This window comes from Lynx rufus, unplaced genomic scaffold, assembly GCF_022079265.1.
Source record: "Lynx rufus isolate CCGP_SWC_20201006 ecotype Redwood Valley unplaced genomic scaffold, mLynRuf1.p SCAF_9, whole genome shotgun sequence".
NCBI classification, from domain to species: Eukaryota; Metazoa; Chordata; class Mammalia; order Carnivora; family Felidae; genus Lynx; species Lynx rufus.
The window spans coordinates 846,270-863,371 of record NW_025814897.1 but is presented as its reverse complement, the minus strand read 5'-3'; the positions used below and the strand labels follow the sequence as shown (position 1 = coordinate 863,371).

General features: G+C 44.4%; 1 protein-coding gene across 8 annotated transcripts in view; it reads right to left on the bottom strand.

Moving 5' to 3' along the window:
- Positions 1-17,102, bottom strand: part of YAP1 (Yes1 associated transcriptional regulator) — a 109,559-nt gene that overhangs the window by 46,765 nt on the left and 45,692 nt on the right. For all 8 annotated transcript variants that reach the window (XM_047071873.1, XM_047071875.1, XM_047071874.1 and 5 more), the window contains exon 3: positions 6,630-6,745. In XM_047071873.1, the coding sequence (XP_046927829.1) occupies positions 6,630-6,745 (116 nt within the window). The remainder of the gene's footprint in view (positions 1-6,629; positions 6,746-17,102) is intronic.

The following is a 17,102-nucleotide window of genomic DNA, read 5'->3' as shown; positions in this document are numbered from 1 at the left end:
GGATGCTTAACCGACTGCGCCACCCAGGCGCCCCTACTTGCGACTTTTAATAATATGAACTAGACAGGCCCATATTTTTAAAGCAAAAAAATGGCTGCTTCCATATTACCATTTTCTAGGAACTTCATTATCAAATCAATCAAGACATAAACTATGTACAGAAAAAAACCCCAAGTTTCCAGAGAATTAGTTATATTGGTCTTGGATTATTATGCTTTTTTGCTTTTTACTATTCTCTTATCCTGTGGCCATCTTTTCCTAATTTACCTACATTTCCAAATGGAAAAAAAAAAGCAATTTTGGTTTAAATAATGATAATCTGGGATAGGAGGTTGAGAGTAATGAGTGAAACACGGTCTCTGTCATTTATGCCATTCACTGCTCTGTCTTTGGGCTTTGTTGCTGTTTTATCGTTTGATATATTTTAGTATACTCTCAGTCCATATATAATCACTTCAGGTTAACAGATAATTTCCATCTTATAACCGTCAAGACCTTTCAGAAGAATCAAAAAAAAATTTCACTCTGTAAAAGAAGAAAACCTTATTTAACAGTCTACCATCTATACTAGAGCAATGTGTAAGAATCTAAAAGCCAGAAAATAACGCATGACTGGGATGAGAGCCAATGACCTGTATTTGAGCATAAAAAATTATTTTAAGGGTGCCTGAGTGACTCAGTCAGTTAAACATCTGACTTCAGCTCAGGTCATGATCTCAAGGTTTGTGGGTTAGAGCCCCACGTCGGGTTCTGTGCTGACAGCTCAGAGCCTGCTTGGACTTCTCTCTCCTCCTCCCTCTGCCCATCCCCACTTGTGCATGTGTGCGCTCTCTCTCTCTCTCTCACGCTCTCTAATAAGCTTACAAATATATATATATTTGTGTATATATATATAGTGTGTGTGTGTGTGTGTGTGTGTGTGTGTGTGTATATATATATTATTTTAAAGGGAGAGTGGCTACCTGTTACTATCAACTGCTTAAAATGTAAAATATCAGATCAGATCACACTTACTTACCTCTTATACACCTGACAGATACCAAGCGCGATGTATCTTGAGTAATTTTTAACTATGCACAACCACGTTACGTGGACTGTGTTAATCTTCACAGCAAGCCTACTGTAAGTTCAATGTTAACTGCTATTCCCATTTTCCAGGTGAAGACACTGGTCGCTCCTGCAGCCCATCCAAGATGGCGCAAGCAGTAAGTGACAGCGCCGGGATGCAAATCCACGTCCGCTGGACTTTAGCCCTTACTCTCCATCCCTCCGTTCACTCAGAAGGTGAAAAGCAGGATTCAAAGCTGATGAGCTACAGTCAGGAAGCAGGAAGCAGGAAGCAGGAATTAGTGGCTCCTAAAGCTTCGGTCAGCTCTGCCACTTGGCTCCACGCCCTTTGCTTTTTGAAGTTAAAAACCTTACACCGATCTACCCTTTACTGGTCCTTTTACCTCATCACATCCACTCTCTGCCTGTCATTTTTCTTGGTAACCCTCTCTCTTCCCCACAGGTTAGGAGGCCCCGACAGAGACTGCATGAGGCCAGCAAACGTGATGGCAGCTCCATGTGCCTCTCTCCGCCTGCTTCCAAACAGTCTCCCCCACTGCCAAGAAGGGGGTCAGCACATTCCTCTAACACGTATCATCTCTGGTGAGCAGGAGGCCATTTTCTCCACCCACCTCGAGGCATTTCCTAGGAGTTCCATGCAGGTTTTCATAGCAGGGAAATCTCAAAGAGCTGCACTGGTAGACCTGGACGTTAGTCAAATAAATGCCTCACTTTAAAACATACAGACAATGAATTCTTTAAAACGTACCTATAAAATAGGACATCTGACTCTGCATGGGTACCAAAGGTACATTTTTAAAAAGCAGATAATTGGATCATTGCTTAATTTAAATCAAGGCTGATGATTTTTAATGATTCTAAACAGTCACCAGCCTCTGGCATTCAGTTATCTGTGGATCATCACATGGTATACTTGTCCTTGACTTTACCATTACTCTAAGATTCCACAATCTTACCGGTTATAGTTAACGAGCTACTACTCAACATTTAATATCTTCACATAAATAAAGCTGGTTAAGGAAGTATCACGTTGTTTATCATAAAAGTCACTAACGTGCCACAAACTCTCCGTATGGAGACCAATTTTACACAGATCACGAGCATGCACAAAAGGCTGTTTGCATGCTATAAACATAACACACTTGACAGAATTTCCCAAGGGCAATCATCTCAAGTAATGTTTTTAAAGTAATCTCTATGCCCAAAGTGGGGCTCAAACTCCTGACCCCGAGACCAAGAGTCACCTGCTTCACTGTCTGAGCCGCTGGGCGCCCATCATCTAGAGTAATGTAAGAGAGTAGGGCTTCTACATACTTTTATATAGGTACACGTTATTATAGATTTTTACGTAAAATGAAATAGGAATATTATCTTACTGAATGGCTCCAATCTCCTTTTAGTTTTCTTTTCCTCACTTACCAAATTCCTTTTACAAAGTTCACTGTCATTTATATGCCAATTAGGTGGACACTTAAAGGATATGAATTAATCTACTTCATACAATCTAGTTAAGTTGGGGAACCTGGGTGGCTCAGTTGGTCCGACTCTTGGTTTCAGCTCAGGTCATGATCTCACAGTTCACGAGTTCGAGCCCCATGTCAGGCTCTGCGCTGTCAATGTGGAGCCTCCTTGGGGTTCTCTGTCTCCCTCTGTTCTCTCTCTCTCTCTTTCTCAAAAATAAACAAACATTTAAAAATAAAAAAGAATCTAGTAAATCAGGTCTCTAGAACCCTCTCCCGGTGTACCATTTAACTGGCAAATCAGTGATTTCTCAATGATACATACTAAGAAATTTGGCCAATTACAAACCATGGGTATCCAGTGTAGCAATGGAGTCCATCACTTCAACCTCATATTTTGAAAAAGAACTTATGAAAACAGAAGTAAACTGATCATTTTGCTAAACTAAATTAGACTGAATGCAAAAAATAGGATTTCATCCAATCTCAGACTTGGAGAGAAATTTAAAAGATCAGTCAGTTCAGGGAACCATTGAAAAGTGATACAGAAAACGGGTCTGGAGAGTCTAAAGAAAATGAGAGTTTTAAGGAGGTGGTCTGATTAGAAACAGACCAGAACACAAAGCTAGACTCGAATATTTGAAGGAGGAGAATTCTTTTTTAAAAAGCAAAAACGAAAAAGTTCTTGCTTAAATGATTACGGACAAAAATGTAAGCCAAGTTGCATTTAGCATGACCGACCCAGGAAAGTGCTTCAGGAGAGACGTGCAGTGACCACTGTGTGCGCCCTGCTGAGCTGGAAGCCCCTTGCTGTTCTGTTACAGCGAACATTCTCGAATGTATTTAAATACCTACCCTCACAATTCTTCTTGCTCACCGTCTCCAGGCTCAAAACTCTCCTGAAGAGATGACCTTGGTAGCACAGGGGGGCAGATCTGGCCAATCTCTCTTGTGGTGATCTGCGGAACCGGCACGCACCCCCCCACTCCGGAAAGCACAGCCACCAAGCACCGTGCGTGCGTCCCAACAGAGAAAGGGGAGCCCCTCGCTTAAGACCTGACTGAGGTGACATGAGAGCTGTCGTTTCACAGGAAGGGAGGATGTGACATTCGTTCCAAAGCATTTCAATACCGTGTACAAGTCCCCTATTCTTAAATGTCCACTAGCTTGGAAAAAATGAAAGCCAACCACGGAGTCGTGTGAATTCACACCATACACATGCCATCTAAAGCCTCAGCACTTGACGCGGCACTTACGCCATTTGTGTTTGTGACCAAATTCACAAGAATCTAGATTTAAATTTGTGCCACTGTAAGAATTTTCATATCCCCTTAACATCTTGCTCTCATTCTGAAACTCTGTGTGACTCCTTTTCTTTTTTAGGATCAGTTTTTGTCTTTGAGTTAAAACAAAGCAAAACAAAACACTTTTTGGTTTTACCCTGTCTCTTCCTTTCTTAAAGCACCGTTCTGCGCCACCAGCCCACTGAAGACAATGACCTTGCATGCCCTCCATAAATGTTCTCTCTTCTTAAGGTGCAGTATGTACTCGGCGGCGTGCGGTGCGGAGCCTTGTTCGCGAGCCCCCCACACCCACCACCTTCTGGAGAAGAGCTGTCCCGTGAGCCGGGCGCACTGACAGACCGCCTCCGGCTGCGTGGAGGCTTTCCTCGGACACTGACTCTAAGCCTGGTTCACATGTAGATTAAGAGGATGGGCTCTGGGCCTCCACCGGCAAACCCTGAATCCTGGCTTCTACCGCTTATCAACTGTGTGATGTGGGGACAATTATGTAAGTTTCCTCATACGGGAAGGGAGTCTAGTGAAAGCACCTAACTTAAGTGGCCACTGTGAGAATTAAGGGAGATGGTACAAAAGGACCCCAGAACCCTTCACATGTCTTCCTACCATTCTCTCCGACCACCCTGACACATGCCCACATCTCTCTCGGGGGCCTGTCCCATTTCAGGTCAATTCTCTTCCCCCCACTCCTAACCCAGCACGCCACTTGGCTGGACTCCACTTGGCTCCAACAGTCCCTGCCGGAGTCACTCTGTTCACCAAACAAAGCTACGGGCAAGCGTGCCTACTGGTTTATGTGCGGTATATAAAACATACTTTACAACCAAAACACGGAGCTAAAAAAATACATGCAAATATTCTAAAACCCACTATAACCAATTTGATATATACTTTTGAATTTAAACACAAATTTGAATACAAATTCTCCCTACTTGCTCAGGCCGTTATCATTAGAAAATGTAATAGGAAAAAATTAAACCCATGTTCTAAAGAATCACAATCAAACTTGTTACATGCAAAATGCCTAAATCTTCCAAAATAAACTTTAAATTAATAACCTACTTATTACTGGCTTCCAGGGCATGGTTTTAGGTGGAACATGACAAAATGAATAATGTGAGTCATCTTCTTTGGACTATAAATACAAGGCAGCTTTCACAACTTTTACTTGGAAATTTGATAAAAGAGAACTAGATGTCAAGTAAAAATATTAGTCAAATACATACATAATATTTTGCCTTAAGACTTAAATTAAATATCACACATAAGTTTCTGCAGGACAAGTAAATGTATTCACATTAAAACAAGCTAAATGGAAGATTAAGGGAATGAATTTTTCAACAGTTTATATAAACAAAGTTTATGACAAGAAAAGCTTCGTCATGAATCTTTCTTCATGTTTGTTTTCAGCACGTAACTCTTCAGAATTCAAGTGTCTGGCCCAGCAAGGGCAAGGACAGACCAGAGACCCCACACGCCAGCCCCGCCTTCCGGGGCAGAAGGACGATTCCAGTCCTGGGCTCTCCTGGGCCCGGAGCCGGTTGGCTGGCCTGTTGTCCCCACAGGCCAGAAGTCCTTTCCAAAGCCTGCTGCCGAAGACAGTCTACACTGCAGCCACCCACATGGGCTGGTCAGTCTGCCGGGTGAGCAAGAGGAATGGGCCGTGACAGACACACCGTCACGGCCCTGAAGGTGGCCCATTACGGCCGCTGCCTTCTGTGCTCCGAACCGGGGCCGAGGCAGAAACCCACCCCGAAGGCTCCAATCCCAGATGCAAACACGGAGCCGTGTCTTCCCGGGGCACCCCTTCCCCATCTGCACGAAGAGGCCCAAGGGGGTAGCTATGGCCTGGGGCCCACACAGCAGAGGTACCTGACTGACTAGGAAGTCACTAAACCTTCACTCAGTACCTATTCTGCACTAGAACTGTAAATAAAAGCTTTATATGTATTATTTCCTTTAATATCTCCCCCACTGTAGTAATGGGCAACAGAATCCCCATTATGTAGATGAGAAAACCAGCATGTTTCAACACACTGCCAACCAAGAGAAAAGAGCCACCCTCAGGTCTATCATCAGTGAAAAGGGCAGATTGCGTTCAGTAACACATACTAGTGGTTTCTACATTGCGACCTTCCGGTTACTTTCAAGGTAGAACAAATACGCTCGTTAAAAGGTAGTTAAGAACACCACAGCTTGGCTTCCCACGCAAACCACTAACAGAAAAAAGAAACCTCCAACTTTAAGACCTCAGACAGAAAAAAGCAGTGGGTCAAAGTCGACTCAAACACAAGTGTGTCAAAATTAACCAAACTAAGAATCGGGAGACACTGACTTCAGAACTGAAACTGTAAGAACGGTGCCTTCTGGTTGCAGCCCTTCTATATATTAGTAACTGAACAAGGCTTGGGTAAAGCATGCGATTTTGAAATAAAGGACAAAGTCTCCCACAAAAAACCAGGTAGAAACGGGGCGCCTGGGTGGCTCAGTCGGTTGAGCTTCCGACTTCAGCTCAGGTCATGATCTCGCGGTCTGTGATCTCGAGCCCCACAGTGGGTGCTGTGCTGACAGCTCAGAGACTGGAGCCCGCTGCGGATTCTGTGTCTCCCTCTCTCTCTGCCCCTATCCCCCTTCTCAAAAATAAATGAACGGGTTAAAAAAACAAAAACAAAAAACGGGTAGAAATTAACGGTCGCCCATGCTCCAGTTTTCTTACAAGGATAATGATTATTTTCCATGGAAGGTCCTTGTGGTGCACAAGCCTTTCCTCCATGTGCTCTAACGACAGGGTCTCACTCACCTGAGGCCGAGTTCATCATGTTCTGCTGCACCGGTGGGCTGGTGGGTGCCGTGACGCTCATCTGGGAGAGCATGGCCTTCCTGGGGTCCTGCCATGTTGTTGTCTGATCGATGTGACTGGGACGAAACAAACCACCGCGTTAGACAACAAACACCAGGTCCTCAAAGCAACAACCCCGCCTCCCAAAGCAGAGGAGATCTGTGTGCACCCATGGAAGGCCTCTCACACGGTCACCTGCCCGCCCGTCCTCTGTGAGAACCTTCCTCGGCCTGTGCCCACTGCACTTTCACCACCCAGATCCTACAGGAACAAGATGTGAAAAACCATGCCTGGAATTTAAGGGAAGGGAACACCATTTTCACCTAGGAGACTATTACCGGCTGCTTCTAATTTACACATAAAAGGCGATTTGTACATTAATCACCTATGACGTAGTCACATGACCAGAACCCAAAATTCACAAGAGAACCACCCACTTTTTCCTCTGGGAGCTAAGAATGCCAGTTAACATATACTTTTTTAGACCTTCAGGTAAAAATACAAAGAGGGGAAAATATATATATTAAAATATATATTATATATTAAAATATATATTAAGTATTTAAATTAAATATTAAATTAAAATATATATTAAATATTTAAATATTAAAAATATATTGAAATATATATTAAATAAAACTTATATATTATAAATATATATTCCAAAGCCAAAACAGAAGTAAAACCTAGATCTATTAAGTTTTCAGTGTCTCGTGACCATCAAAGGCCTTTGTTAGTTGCTAAAGAAAACATTTAAACGTTTTCTGCATACTGTTAACTTACTGCAAAATGTCTTATTACATATGCACGTGGATATTTTTAATCTGTAAAACTGAGGGTGCAAAGGGTCGAAGATTCTGCGAACTAGAAGACTCCAACGTGTCTAGCACAGTATCCGACGTAGGATGGTTCAAATTTTCTTCCTCCAGCAAAGTCTGTTTCAGTGAAACAGTAACTAGAATCACTATGAATATAAAACTACCTAAGAAATTAGGTTTAAGGAATACCCAGAGAAGTATTCAAACATGTATGCAAAGTTCTCTCTGTAAAATTTATAAAAGCAAAAATTTGAAAGCCAGCTAACATCTAATCAAAGGGATTGGCTAACTAAATATTATATCATACAGTAGACTACTACAGGTATTGAAAATATTTTAGAAGAATATTTAATAATGAAAATGTTTGCAGTACTGCTTTTTAAAGGAGGTTGTAGGGGCGCCTGGGTGGCGCAGTCGGTTAAGCGTCCGACTTCAGCCAGGTCACGATCTCGCGGTCCGTGAGTTCGAGCCCCGCGTCGGGCTCTGGGCTGATGGCTCGGAGCCTGGAGCCTGTTTCCGATTCTGTGTCTCCCTCTCTCTCTGCCCCTCCCCCGTTCATGCTCTGTGTCTCTCTGTCCCAAAAATAAATAAAAAACGTTGAAAAAAAAATTTTTTTTTTTTTAAATAAAGGAGGTTGTAAAACAGTATGCACAGTGTGAGGCTAACTTTAAATGTGCTGAAAACATGAGAAGGACAGACATCAACAAGTTTTAGTGTTTATTTCTGGATGGCAAAATTACAGAACTCTGCTTCGCTAATGCTAGGTTTTCCTACCATCAAACAATCATTTACAAACATTGTTTTTGAAAGGGAGGTGGCCAAAAATAAGGGCTATTTTTAAAAGGTACCCCCCTCAATCATTTTTTGTGCAGCTGTTTAAATTTCTTATCTGAGTCGTCTCTTCTTCAATCGTCTCAAGATGAGCTGCCGTGTCAACGGTAAGGAAATGATACGCGGTCGTTAACTTTTCTGAAATGGAGCTAGAACAGATCTCCTCAATAACGTGATCTTGCTGGGGCGCCCGGGGGGTTCAGTTGGTGAAGCATCCAACTTCGGCTCAGGTCATGATCTCACGGCTCGTGAGTTCGAGTCCTACGTCAGGCTCTGTGCTAACAGCTCTCAGAGCCTGAGGCCTGCTTCGGATCCTGTGTCTCCCTCTCTCTCTCTGCCTCTCCCCTGTTCAAGCTATGTCTCCCTCCCCCCCACCTCTCTCTCTCTCTTAAAAATGAATAAACATTAAAAAAAACAAAAACAGGGGCACCTGGGTGGCGCAGTCGGTTAAGCATCCGACTTCAGCCAGGTCACGATCTCGCGGTCCGTGAGTTCGAGCCCCGTGTCGGGCTCTGGGCTGATGGCCCAGAGCCTGGAGCCTGTTTCCGACTCTGTGTCTCCCTCTCTCTCTGCCCCTCCCCCGTTCATGCTCTGTCTCTCTCTGTCCCAAAAATAAATAAACGTTGAAAAAAAATTTAAAAACAAAAAAACAAAAAAACAAAAAAACAAAAACAAAATCTTACTGACAAGACAGGAAAAAAGGATCACTACACTCTGGCTAGAATGAACCTTAGGCATTACCTACTGGCAATGGGAGGAGGGGATGAAGCACACGGAGTCTGCACAGTTCAGAGTGACAGTGGCACCTGTCAAGTGGAGGCCACTGCAGGCCAACCATCAACAGAGGGAGTACTTGCCTCTCTGGTGGAGCACACGGTTTCTCAAACCCCAACCTCCACCCAGCACTCCTTTCTCCAGCAGCTGTAGGCTGTTCAGCAGCAGCACTCGCACTTGCTCAGGTGCAGACAATACAGGCACCGCCTGCTCTCTGCCTTGCCAGGGAAGCACCCCGTTCCAGAAGACCAAGCCCTTAGCAAACCCAGTAAAAGCTTACTCCTCCTCCTCTTCAAGCCTCCCTAGGAGCCACGCAACAAATTAAAGTGTAAAACGTCCAGATGTGCAGTGCTCCTCACACTTCCAGATCTCACACATGGTAACGCATGTAGTCATACTGGAAACAAGCTTAACATCCACAAGAACAAAATGGAGAGAAATGTTTCTCACCGCCCGTTTAATGTTAAGAAAGCAGGAAAGGAAATGGCCAAGTGATTACTACGGGCCGTTAAATTTCAACGTATGTGTCACTGCATACTCCTGGTCTCCAGGCTTCCTAAAGGCCCTCCACTTGCGAGGACCAAGGAGAAGAGGGGGGTGCACTGGAAGCAGGCTCAGGATGCGGACTGCTCCAAGTTTCTGAATACTCAGCAGTTGGGTTTCTCTCAAAACTAATCAATGACACAAACCATCTTAACCGACTTATAACTAAATTGGCCTCTATGTGAGAGCTGAGAAGACCCTGTTCTGATGGCCAACCATAACCACCACATGAACATTCTGGAATGTGGGCACCAATGTGTAAATATGCTCTCAATGCATCTTTCTCCTTGAAATAAATTATGGTTTTGAATATAATACAGAGAATGTATACTTTTACTGCTGTCAAGAGATCAATTATTTTGCTGAAACGTTACGTAAGCACACAAATGCTAAAATTTCTCTTCCTGAAAAAGCTCTTAAACCCCAGTCAGTTAATTCAGAGCCCTATCAAGCTGGACTATGTTACCTCAGCTAATGTCCCATTTGCTTAAAAAGTATCTACATCTTCGGGGCGCCCGGGTGGCTCAGTCAGTTAAGCATCTGACTCTTGGTTTCTGCTCAGGTCATGATCTCATGGTTCATGGGATTGAGCCCCTCCCTTCCCCGCCCCGTCGGGCTCTGTGCTGACAGTGCAGAGCCTGCTTGCTATTCACTCTCTCCCTCTCTCTCTGCCCATCCTCCACTCTCTCTCAAAATAAATAAATTAAAAAAAAAAAAAAGACCATCTAAATCTCCTTAAGAAATAAAGATGTCATTATCGAAATTGCCCGACCATAAAAGCATGTAATCATTTAGATGCCAAAGAAAATATAAAATAAAATTTACCTTAGAATTTGCTTTCGCTTAGTCTGTAAGATTAAATCACGAAAAATACTGTTTTATCCTAATAAGTCAATTTGAAACAGTATACCCCAAAATATCCAGCCTTCCTTTTTATCATAAGAACAAGAATCTTTACCAAAACATTTCATACCACACAGAAGTATTCTTGAAAACTCCAAGCAAACAGTTTGCAAGCCTCCTATCCCCCCAGACACGTGCGCGGCACCCCCCCTCACCTCCGCCGGTCCCTGAGGCCCTCCCTGTCCACGCCACCTAAAATGTGTCCTGTCTAAATCCAGTCTGCTCCCTCTTCTTTGTTCTATTTTTTTCCTGATAATCTGACATATGTTACTTATTTTGTTTGCCTGTCCCCTCCAACGAACAAAAAGCTCCAGGGAAATAGGGACTTTTATCCGTTTTATCAACTACAATTATCTTCGGTGATTAGAAGCGTGACAGATATTTGTCAGTGAATTAATGAAAAGAAAGCTTTTTTCCTTTTTTGCCCCAAGAACATCAAACTTTCTCTCAAGGTCACCCACCCACCTCCTCCAGAAAAGAAGCCACTTGGGATGAGAGATCCAGCAGAACGAGCAGCAAGGAGGGCACGGGCCACGCTGGCAAGAGGGGCGGGGGCGGCAGGAAGAGGGCACGGTAAACGGGGGTGAGGCGGCCGAGCGAGCTGTGCCCAGGGAGGCAAGCGGAGCTACGACCAGAGGCGGAAGAGGTTTGGTGTTTAAGAGGAAAACGGACACATTTAAATGTGGACAGAAAGAGACGAGCTGAAGACGTGCTAAGGGGTCACTGCACACGGTGGGAAGGAACGGACTGTGGGCCCGGCTTCCACTGCATCAGCCGGGGGACGGGGCGAAGGAAGGAATCCTGGCTGGTCGCAGCGGGAGTTCTGGTGTGAGGATTTCCATTCTCTTAATTAAGAAAGAGCAAGACGGCGGATGAGGCTGGTATTACTGGTGGTCCCACTACGCAAATGAAAACTCGGGGACTGGCACGAGGTCGCACGTCCAGTACACAAGAGGACTGCACGTGGTACCCAGGAATTCTGAAAACAATTTATGTACCAAATATATGAAAAGGACAACACTCAAAAATGTTAAGTTCTGGGTCATACATACCAAATAACAAAAACATTGTATAAATGCTAAGAAGGTAGAATAAAAAGACATGGGTATTGAAGATTCAATAAAAGACGCCAGAATATTACAAAACACAATTGTTATTACCACTAGGATGTAAGCTTCTTGAAGGAGGTGCACTCGGAAGAGTGCGGGGAACCTAGCGTAGCTCGGCACGTTCCCGAGGGAATGCATATTAAACCAGTGTGCGTTACTTAAGAACACGGGTGATGAAGAGTCCACATAAATGCTAATATGAAAAGGGTTTGAAAAGAACTGTCACTCAAACTACACTGATTCTAAAAAACGTCAAATTATAAATAACAATCAAAATATATAAACCAAGAAAATCAAATCAAGGGAAACTCCTAGAACAGTATTTTCCGAGTTTTAAAATATGCGTGGTTATACACCGCATAGAAACAAAGGTTCAGTTCATCATGTTTCTACAAAGTCTGGATGCTGAACTTATTACAGGAAACAAGAAGTGTAAAATCTTGTAGCACCTTAAAAATATGTAAATAAATCTTTGCTATTATTTTGGAACTGAAAAGCAACTGGATTTATGACCAAGATAAACCCTATGATCTCACTCTGGAGCAGCAAAAGCCGGCAGACAATGAACTTGTCAACTTTGGGACTGATGAAATGTAAGCGGCTGTACTTGACGGAGGTCCACGCCTGACAATGGTCTCTCCTGCATACACAGTGGCTTGTCGGTCTCACTTTACATGGCACAGTCTGGTCTCACGTACCAGATGACTTAGCAAAATGTATACACAACCAAAAAAGGGGCAGAAATACTGAAGTAAATAAACCACTAGAAAACGGACGTTCTGCGTAGTCCCACAAGTTCATCACAGCTATGGTATTTACAAATATTTATGGAGCTCAGGGCGCCTGGGTGGCTCAGTTGGTTAAGCATCTGACTCTTGGTTTCTGCTCAGTTCACGATCTTGCGGCTCGTGAGATCGAGCCCCACGTCGGGGCTTGGGATTCTCTCTCTCTCCCTCTCTGCCCCACTCCTGCTTGCACTCACTCAATCTCAAAACAAAATAAACCTAAAAAAAAAAAAAAATCTGTAAGGAGCTTTGTATTTACACTCTCCCGTCCGGAGTACATCTTAAGAAGCTCAAACCTGGGCCTTGAAGATGCAGGGACTCTGACCTTAAAAAGAATAACACTATCATTGCCACACCTCCAAATTACTGGGGAAACCATAAGAACAGGAAGCTACGACGGGAGGGCCCAAGCCCTCATTCCCCCAGGACCGCTGTTCAGCAAGGAGGATGACAGCGTGCCATTGTGTTTGGACTCTCTCGGAAAGGTTGGAAAAAACACTAACAATAACAACAACAAAACAATAAAGACAACAACCTACAGTTTATTAAGATTAAGAGACTTGTCCAAGGGCAGATGAGCTGGGATGTACTCAGAACTGGTATGAAATCTCCAGTCTCTGTACTATCGACGCTTCCTCTTATGACGTGAGAGCATCTGGGGTGCTGTTTAGATGCCTTAAGACAACCTCGCCATCACCACCTCCGTCCTCCAGTCCTCGCAGAATTAAGCGCGAGTAGACAGAAATATCTGCAACGACACCCAGCACAGAAACCCAGGATCACATTCTTCTGAATCTCTCCCACTCACATACAACAGGACTGTGGTAGATGAGAGCAGTTGCCAGGATTTCGGAGGATGGGATCAGTGACACACAAACATGACCTCTCCCAGACCCCTTGGATACTACGGGAAGAGGGGAGGAGAAACCCTCCATATAGGTTCTGAATGTCAAATGTCCCACAGGAGTGCCCAGCTGCCTCAGTCAGAGGAGCAAAGTCTCGGGGTTGTGAGTTTGAGCCCCACGCTGGGCACAGAGATTACTTAAAATGAGTAAAATGTGAAAGAAGAGAAGAGGAGAGAAGAGACGAGACGAGACGACACGAGACGAGACCCACCGACACTTTCCCACACGTCAGACACCATGCTGGCTCCCCACAGAAGCCCTAGGATTTACTGTGCAGAGGAAAGGTGCCAACCTCTGCTGACTTCTCCCAGGACGCTGTAGCTCTTCCATGGAGACGGTGACCACAGTGACAGGGACCGCAGAGACAGAAGAGACAGCAGGGACAGGGACCGCACGGGAGAGGCCGGTGCTGAGAAGCAGGCAGTGGGCCCGATCAGGACTTCCCTAGCTGAGAACGGAACCCCCCACACCTGCCCTCGTCCACTGCTCAAGAACAGTCCTTCCTTAACAAGGAGGACAGCAGAGCTGGCCCTCGGTCACACTGCTGGCAAGCAGCAGAGCCAGGATTAAAACGTCTTCTACCTTCTGGCTCAGTGCTCTTTCCACCTCCTCTTACCGGTCTCTAAGCAGAAAAGGGTTTTCTAAAATGCTAAACTGCCACTCTAGCACAAGAGAATTTCTTCAAGGAATGTAATTAAAAGAGAGACTCGGGCGCCTGGGTGGCTCAGGTGACTGAGCATCCAACTCTTGGTTTTGGCTCAGGTTACAATGTCCCAGTCATGGGATTGAGCCCCACAGCGGGCTCTGACCTGCCAGTGCAGAGACTGCCTGGGAGTCTCTCTCTCTCTCTCTCTCTCTCTCTCTCTCCCCTTCTGTCCCTCCCCCACTAGCACTCTGCCTCAAAATAAATAAAACTTAAAAAGAGGGAGAGAGAGAGAGACTCAGGATCCTTTTATTTGTTTTTTAATATTTAATTAAAAAAATTTTTTTTTAGAGAGACTGAGTGTAAGGGGGGGGGGGGCGCAGAGAGAGAGAGAGGGAGACACAGAATCTGAAGCAGGCTCCAGGCTCTCAGCACACAGCCTGGTGTGGGGCTCGAACCCACCCTGAGATCATGACCTGAGCCAAAGTCGGACGTTTAACTGACTGAGCCACCCAGGTGCCTCTCAGAATCCTTTTAAATGCTTTCTTTTCACGGCCTGCCTTTGGTTCAGTTAAGTGACCAACTCTTGGTATTGGCTCAGATCACAATCTCATGGTTCATGAGTTTGAGCCTCGCATCCAGCTCTGTGTTGACAGCGCAGAGCCCATTTAAGATTCCCTCTCTCTCTCTGCTCCTACCCTGCTGGCTCTCTCTTTCGAAATAAATAAATAAAAACTTAAAAACAAAAAAAACGCTTAAATGCTTTCTTTTCCAATTCATCAACTATGAAGACTAAAAATTCAGGACTAGCAAATGAGTTCTGCCATCAGAAGGGAAGGTGACCTTTATTACAGAGAATGTACGATCATCATTAAAGAATGTTAATGATCAGTTAATTGGTAAAGACATAAATTGGTTTTGGGGTACTATGTGTTTCTATTCCTTTAAGTTGGTGGTTTGTACTCTAAAAATTTATGCTGGTTTTGTTTTCCCTGCTGTGTTTCTTTAAAACAAGCTTTCTGGCACTGGTATAACCTGAGATACATGCTAACACACACGGTGCTTCCGTCTCTAGGCACGGTCTTCTTGTTACATGACAGTGTCTGAGCGCCAGTAAAAATACTGGCGTCAAAGACTCCGGTTAAATCGTCCTCAGAATCTACCAAAAGTAACTCTTCCTAGTGTTTACCTCAACAACACAAATGCGTTCCATGATAAGCAGTGAGCCACACACGATGGCTTAGACGACACATATTTCTTTAAAAACCCCTCATGCAAACCAGGTGCTGTCAGCACCATATAATCAGCAGCCATCTAGCCTAACAGGAGTCTCTTACTCTTTTGAAACATCTGGGGGCAGGGCCTGGGCGGCTCAGTCGGTTGAGTGTCGACTTCGGCTCAGGTCATGACCTCACCACTTGAGAGTTCGAGCACCGAGTCAGGCTCTGTGCTGACAGCTCAGAGCCTGGAGCCTGCTTCCGATTCTGTGCCCCCTCTCTCTCTGCCCCTCCCTCGCTCATGCTCTCTCTCAAGAAAAAATAAAACATTAAAAAAAAAAAAAAAAGAAACACCTGCTACATTTCTCCAGACTACTTCAGGCCATCTTTTCCTCAACTGGACTATAAAACACCTAACTTCCATCTACCCTTTCAGAGACCCAAATCCCTCCTTCTAGAAACCTCTCTATGGAACAGCAAGAAAAGTTGAAACAGACATGGATTGAAATCCCAGGTCCGACAATGATAATCTGGGTTGTACAGGCAGGTCACTTTTTTTTTTTTTTTAAGTTTATTCATTTATTTTGAGAGAGAGAGAGAAAAAAAAAATCCCAAGCAGGCTCCGTGCTCTCAGTGAAGAGCCCGAAGTGGGGCTTGAACTCATGAACTGCAAGATCATGACCTGGGCCGAAGTCAGAAGCTTAACTGACTGAGCCCACCAGGTGCCCCAAAGGCAGGTCATTTTATCAAAATGTTTCATCTTCACTAAAACGGGAATGATTTATTTACTTACTTCCTAGGGCTGCAAGGATTAAATTCAGTTATATAAAAGCAGTAGTAATGTGGCCCCTCCAACACAAAGGCATCAAATATCTTTCTTGGCTTTGTTCCTGTGCTAGCCCACTATTTAAAATAGGAAAAACTCGGGGAACCGGGGTGGCTCAGTTGGTCAAGCGTCCATCTGACTCTTGATTTCAGATCAGGTCATCGAGTCGGGACTTTGGACCCCAGGTCAGGCTCTGCAGTAATAGTGCTTGAGTTCTCTCTCTTTCTCTGTCCCTCCCCTACTCACACTCTCTCTGTTTAAAATAAATTAAAAAGAAAAACAAAAGATGCTTTTCTAAAAATAATAATAATAATAAAATAAAATAGGAAAAACTTCATAATGGATGGGCCAAGTCAAGAACGTTTAAGCACCTGGGAAAAAGCCTGGTTTTCACCTGATGGCGACAAAGAGACACAGCAGGGAGACAGGACAACTTTCAGGGAAGGAAACAGAAATGACAGAAATGTTTCTGGACCATTAGTTCAATTTGCACACACCCCCAGCTATGAATAGGAAGGAACCAGAACTGTAACGACCCAGGTGTAGACAGACTGACTCCTGGGACAAGAGCAACAACGGAATTTGGGGATAAAGGAGAAATCTCAGTCCTGTAACCAAACGTCTCAGAATGTTCATTGTTGAAAATCTCTTCATACAATCATTTTTTCACATAGGCTGTAAGAGGCTCAACTCTGTTAATCTAAATTCCAAGACAAAAGGGGGAGAAGCAACATTTCTTAAGTAACCAGCAAAGCCCACCCCAATAAATTCTAAAATGCTCTTCCAATTCGTGCTCGTATGCTGTTATCGAACACTGAACACCTAATCCTGTAAGGGACAACTGAGCCAACATGATGGGAAACGGGTTTTACAGTAACAAAAACACTGAGGAGTTCCTTACATCTATTCCCAACGCTTGGGATGAACGTGATGCTGCTCACGAATAAAAGTACTGGAAAAGTAAGCTAGTGAGGCTCCATGCAGCAACTTCAGCAGAAGACACAGATGCTGATGCGGGGGTCCCGGTCAGAAGCCGCCCCCCCACAAAGGGTGGCCTCAGGCCAGCCCCGGGGGGGGGGG